The 6455-nt window shown below is 37.0% G+C and overlaps 1 protein-coding gene across 1 annotated transcript; it reads right to left on the bottom strand.

Annotated features, from left to right (window-relative positions):
- Nucleotides 1-4190: 4190 nt before the first annotated feature.
- On the bottom strand, nt 4191-6240 carry LOC147543656 (protein FAR1-RELATED SEQUENCE 5-like). The gene is made up of 3 exons (XM_086635487.1): nt 4717-6240; nt 4330-4620; nt 4191-4232 (listed from the first exon to the last, which is right to left on the bottom strand). Exons 1-3 carry the CDS (start codon nt 5695-5697, stop codon nt 4191-4193), a joined length of 1314 nt encoding a protein of 437 aa, XP_086491613.1. The 5' UTR covers nt 5698-6240.
- Between the last annotated feature and the right edge of the window lie 215 nt (nt 6241-6455).

The following is a 6455-nucleotide window of genomic DNA, read 5'->3' as shown; positions in this document are numbered from 1 at the left end:
GTCGGCCTTGAATACTCTTAAGCTAGACTTAGGTAAAACGAATAGCAGGGTAGACCTGAAAGAGCTTTGTCACTCAAAATGGGAGGTCTGCAGAAGTAAGCTCGACACCCTGATCTCTCTGCATTGCCTAACAGAAATGTCGATTACGTGGTGTCAAATAGCGACAAATATACACTTGCCATATCGAGAAGATACGATCACACAACCATGATCGGAAGGATCCCATTAACGACCCTGCCATGTGGCCTTCATTAAACAAGTGATTTACCACCACCATGCAAACCTAGATAACACCACATGTTTGTCTTGAAAATGGATCTGAGCTTTGATATGTCTTTAACTTTCAAACTGCAACATTAAACTGACGTGAGCGTCAGGGTGTCTTTGCAGGTAACCCAATCTAGTCACTAACCACAATGAGGAACAACTCAATTGAAGGTAACAAGACATTTTTCGACATCATCACTTTAGCGCTAAAGGAAGGGGTTGTCACTCCAGCAACTCCACACATTCGTTGTCACGAATCTGAAAACATTCAGAACTTTCGAACACACTCGAATCTTCCGTCACAATGTTTGGAGATGGAACACTAGCAAAAAAAAGTAATTCAGTCTGAGAGATGAGGAGAGAAGAGAAATAATTCAACACTTCAACTTCAATGCATAAAATTGAAGAATGCCAACAAAGCCTACAAAAAGGCCATCCGCAGAGCTCCGTCCTTGGGAACCGCAGGGAAGCTAGTTTATATGACTGGGGCCAATGTAGTGTTGGTCCTGAAGAAGGACAGTACCTGGAGAATGTGGGTCGACTACAAAAATTTGAACAGAGTTTGTCCCAAAGACAACCTCCCTTTGTCGTAGATAAATCATCTGGTAGACTCAACAAAAGGACATGCTCTACTGACTTTCGTAAATGCCTTTACCGGGAACCATCAGATAGCCACATTCCACAGACCAAGAGCACACAACATTCATAACATACAGAAGACTATACTGTTGTGAACGGATATCGTTTGGTTTGAAGAACGCCATAGATACCTTGAAGAGGCTGATTAACGAGATTTTCAAAGAAGAAATTTGGAAAACCGTGAAATGCCATCTGAATGACATGACTGACAAGAGTAGGGTCCGAGTGAAGGGGATTGTACTAGGGTATCTCATACACCGAATTGTCTAGTGTTGGTAGCGGAATCTCAAACATCATATGTTTAACACTAGTTTCCAGGATCTATATATGAACATACCAATGAACTAGATTGGAAAGATGATTACCCCTTAATCGCTTTCCCACGAACTAAATCCCGACCAGTATTCGGAAGATAAGAGCTCCAAGTGTAGCTCCTCTACTTGAGACACCGAGTAATGACTTGAACTCCCTTCTTTCAGTCAGCTAGGACCTTCTTGAAGGTTGAGATGAAGAACTCCTTCTTCTTGACTAGATACTTGAGAAAACTCCTTTTCTCTCTCTCTCTGAGATGTATATTCTGAAACTCTTTCAGACACTCAGAAAAGATCACACAAACTTTTCTCTCTCTTTAGGTTGTATAATTAGGTATATATAGAAATCCCTAGAAGAGGTATTAGACTCAAACTAGGATTCCATAAACCTAATTATTAGGCAACACCCAAAATACCCTCCATTGGGTCACTTAAGGTGGCCGGCCAACATAGCCCTTTATGGGCTTCCTTGGCCGGCCCACTTAGGGCCTAGCCGGCCATCACATGGCCGGCCTTCCTAAAGCCATTCCGGGCCTCCCTTTTGGGCCCGGACATGTTTATCTTTTCGGACTTCTCCGAATCTTTCAGGACTTACCAATAATGGATCCAGTCCACTTATTTGCCATTATCCATCTAGTCAATTCTCTCCGTTCAAATCACTACTCTGATGTGTAACCCTTGTAGGATCCGGTCTATGTTAGCTGCGAATCAACTCTTGATTCGACGATCGTAGTTGGCTTCTAGCTAAGCATTACGACCCCTAATTGGACCGGACTAATGATCTTCTGAGTAAGGTCATTAAGATCCTATTAGCCAAATTGTACGCATTGCATCCTTGGTCGAAGGACACTCCTTCGGAAGGATACCATTCCTTCAGACTTTAGGCATTATATCCTTCACCGAGAATACCTAATCCCAAACCTGACGATGGTGTTCGATAGGCTTCAAGCATATAAAGTGAAACTAAACACAGAGAAGTGAGCCTTCAGAATAACATCCAACATGTTTTTAGGTTTCATGGTCAACCACAAATACATCGAGGTCAACCCATCAAAGATAAACGCTTTGCTAGAAATGTCGAGCCGAACCACAAAGAGAGAGGTACAAAGGCCGACCTACTGACTTGCCTCCTTGTCTCGATTCCTGTGTAAAATAGGGGACAAGGCGTTTTCATTCTTCAAGATCACGAGGAAGTTACACAGACTCGAGTGGGCAGAGAATGCGAAACGGTGTCTTTCAAGATTTGAAGTTACATCTGAAGGCTCTACCTCTGATGGCGATTTCGATCCATGGGTAATGCAAATCTTGTCTTATCAAATGATATTGAATTAACCAAATCTTAATAGTATCACCCTAATCAAAAGGAAGATAGCTCAATTTTCCCAAGCAAAATCGAACTTTAGGATTGAGCACAGACATCGAAATTGTATATTTTAAACAACATTAGGATTAAAAAAGAAACATTTAAAATTGACATTTAAAGGTTGAATTCGTTTGCTTTAGTTACAAACTTAGTTTTTTATTTTAGACATAAATATTTATATTGTTGACTTAATACTTCACAGTATTTTAATTTCAAATTTCAACAATGCGCACGTTTGAGCAAGTATTACGACGATACATGGAAAATTCTTTATCAAGTAATTTTCAATCCTTTCAAAAAAAAAAAAAAAGAAGTAATTTTCAATCCTACCACAGGAAAACAAGTCTAGATAGTAAGACAAGTCTTGTGGCGTACATAATCTATAATCAATAAGTCTATAAAGACCGTCCAAATCAAACCGTATAGAAACCGTCTTCCACCTTGTACAAAAGGACAAAAATTTATAAAGGGTCCCACACTTTTCAAATGCTTATTAAACTAATGAGTGGTTGTTTTAATTTAACGGAAGTAGGAGCATGCCGTTATTGAAAATCAATCTCGACCATTGGTTTTCAATGGTTAAGATTTAAATTTCAAAAAGCACTTTTATCTCTCTACAGCCTAAACACACCCCTTCCTTTTAACTTTACTCATTCACTCTCATTCAGTAAGAAATTTTTCTTCTCCAAAGTTAGTAACAAACCCTAGTGGAGAGATTAACCAACTATTCTGGGAGTAACACTTACTTGCATCAATTTCTCAAAGTTAGTAACAGTACTTGAAATTATTGAAGTATATTTTTAGATTTAATGTCTGAAATAATTTAGGGTTCCTTAAATTACAAAATCATATATCTTTCTAGATTCAGGGTTTGAAATCATTTTGAGTTTATGAAATTACTAAGAATTATGTATCTTTTAGCTTTAGGTCTGAAATAATTTTGGGTTATGAAATTACTAATAATGATGTATCTTTCCAGATCTAGGTTTGAAATAATTTTGGGTTTATGAAATTACTAAGAATTATGTATCTTTCTAGATTTAGTTTTGAAATAATTTTGGGTTTATGAAAATACTAATTGAAGTTTGCACCAAAGGTAATTTATGTTATAAAAAATTTAGACTAATTTCATTTCTGCTTAACAAATTATAAAGTGGAAGATACAACTGATTAATATAGAGTGGAAGATGAGTATAGAATTCTAAACCTTTTATTTTGTTATGACCATAGCCCCTTAAATTACCAAGAATTATAGTTTTCTTCAAGTTTATAGGCATGGAGATTAAGACTCATATATAACTAATGTATCTAAATATTTGCAGGTTGCACAAAAAAGTGGAACATGAGTGGATTCAATCATGGTTTATGCTATAGTTGTAGAGATCCCGGACATGATTTGGTTTCGTGTCCGAGAAAGAAAATGTGTCCGCAATGTGGAAAAGGTATAGTTCAATGGTTTAAGGTGAATAAACATTCTAAAAATCATGGTAGGTATTTCTTCAATTGCTCACGACATTGCAAATATTTCGAGTGGGATGAGAGCGAGGCATCTGGAACTAAAAACAATGATGAAAAGATATCAGTTGAAACAGAAGCGAAAGATGACGAAACTACTCAGCTGGAGCGTATGTTTGAAAATCTAGCTCAAATAGCTGAAAAGAAAGATTTGAAGATAACAACAACCGTCACAAAGATTGTTGTGTCAATGAAAAAATAGTAACTCGTAAAGCTTGAATGTGTATTAGTTACCTCTAATGTGTTTGAAAGTAGTTTCAATGTAGTCTGAACACCCTCTTTAAACAGAGGTATAGATTTTTTCTCATTCTCAACCCACCCAATATATCGTTTGCAACGCCGATCATCATCACATGATAAGTCGGCGAGTTCAGTAAATGCACGACATAGTCGATCATAAGTACGAAGATTTTCACTTAAATCCCAATCATCATATCCAATTGGGATCTTCGTATGTGCTCTTGTAACATCATTTCTCCATCTACGAAGAATATATTGCTCTGGAATGAAGTCAACACCAAGATCCTACAACACCAATATAGAATGCCTACACAACATACCAGAACACTCGAACATAAAACAACTACAGTGTATACTACCATTTGTCTGATTGTAGTAAACCTTATACACCATTCTTTTCTTTTTACCATCTCCAATGACAATATCAGACCGTATGTCATGTACGGTAAACGCACCATCTTGATAACTATGTATGTCTTTGTAGTATAATAATTCAATCAACTCTTGCTGAAATACTTTGAATTTTTCAGTGGTGTACACTTGTTGGGCTTGTTTCTCAATGTTAAATCTAGTCACACATGGTATCTTGTGTGCGTATGACCTAAAGTCTGCCTCTGCTTCTTTTTGAGCTTTATCTCTCAGTGCACGACCATATTGTTCAACAAATTGTGATAGACTTGTTTTAGCATGAACATAACCATCAAAAAAGGCATTCACACTTTCACTTCGTTGTGTAGTTGACATGCCTGCCCAGAAATTAGTTTTAAGATAAATTGGAACCCAAAGGTGTCTTTCCCCGTATAATTTATTCAACCATTTATGTTCATGTAAACCATACTTGTCAAGCATTTTTATCCACCCTTCTTCAAACTCTCTGAGGTCTTGTGAATCATACACCAAACACTGCAATGTAGAACTAATTTGATCTTTTTGTTTATTGCTACCAAATTTTATAGGCAACTTCTTCAGAATATGCCACAAACACCATCTATGTCTAGTGTTAGGAAAGACTTCCACAATGGCATTTTGCATTGCCTTACATTGATCTGTGATTATTCCTTGAGGGTGACAACCATCCATGCAAGCGAGCCAAGTCTGAAACAACCAAACAAATGTGTTTGTGTCCTCATTTGAAATGAGACCACATCCGAATAAGATCGTATGACCATGATGATTTACACCGACAAATGGAGCGAAGGGCATTTCATACTTGTTAGTCAGGTAAGTCGTGTCAAATGCTACCACATCCCCAAATTCTTTATAAGCCTTTCTACTCTTCCCATCTGCCCAAAACACATTTTTCAACCTACCCTCTTCATCATGGTCCATACAATAGAAAAAATCTGCACTTTGCGATTGCATTTTCAAGAAATACCGTTGAACTGCAACTACATCACCTTTACCAAGGCGTAGTCGTCTAACTTGAGCTAGATAATTTTGGCAATCTTTCCTTGTTGCAGTTAGGTTTTCATATCCATGAGCATCTTCAACAATCGTGCCAAAATTCTTACATGGTCGAATTCCCGCTCTATCTCCTAATTCTAAAGCTCTTTTTACGGATGGTTTGATGTTTCTATTGCATTTATAAAATATAGATTTACTAGGACTGAGAGGGTGGTTGTGGTCAAGAAAAGACGACGTTACTTTCCATTTATCATCTCTTTCAAGCGTTATTCTAATCTTGACTTTACAACCTGTCTTGGATGAGGGTCTTGGTTTTAAGCAATTGGAAGAAGTACTTTTAGGTGTTCCTTCTCTACCACATGAAAATGTAACCCATCGTTGAACACCATTACAATCCTTTTTACTAGTTCTTTTCTTTGCCGGAAATCCTAATAAAAAAGCATATCTCTTAAAGAGTTCAAACACAATAGCAAGATTATTGTGTATTGTTCCTACCTTTAGTAGTTCTAATAATTCCAATTTGTTATATTTCAAAAAATTGACATCCATTTCACTTTCTACACATTCTTCTTCTATTTCACAATCATCTTCTTCACAATCATTTTCAGAATCAATATATTCCATAGAATCTAAACTATAGTGTATAGGAATTCCTTCCACATATTCCTCAAACAAAACAATAAAAAATGATTCACCAACCTTCGAATATGGAGAGA

The sequence above is a fragment of the Eschscholzia californica genome, unplaced genomic scaffold, assembly GCF_041429995.1.
Source record: "Eschscholzia californica isolate CP2 unplaced genomic scaffold, dmEscCali1.0.p SCAF_4, whole genome shotgun sequence".
Classification (NCBI taxonomy): Eukaryota; Viridiplantae; Streptophyta; class Magnoliopsida; order Ranunculales; family Papaveraceae; genus Eschscholzia; species Eschscholzia californica.
The sequence above is the reverse complement of the archived record's forward strand: the minus strand, read 5'-3'. Positions and strand labels throughout refer to the sequence as shown.

Excerpts from the sequence above, each read along its gene's own strand:
- LOC147543656 (XM_086635487.1), bottom strand. The coding sequence starts at position 5,697 with ATGCAATCGCAAAGTGCAGATTTTTTCTATTGTATGGACCATGATGAA. Across the intron at positions 4,621-4,716 it reads AGAAAAGAATGGTGTATAAG|GATCTTGGTGTTGACTTCAT; the intron begins GTTTACTACAAT and ends TTGGTGTTGTAG. Across the intron at positions 4,233-4,329 it reads TACTTTCAAACACATTAGAG|CTATTTGAGCTAGATTTTCA; the intron begins GTAACTAATACA and ends CTTTCTTTTCAG.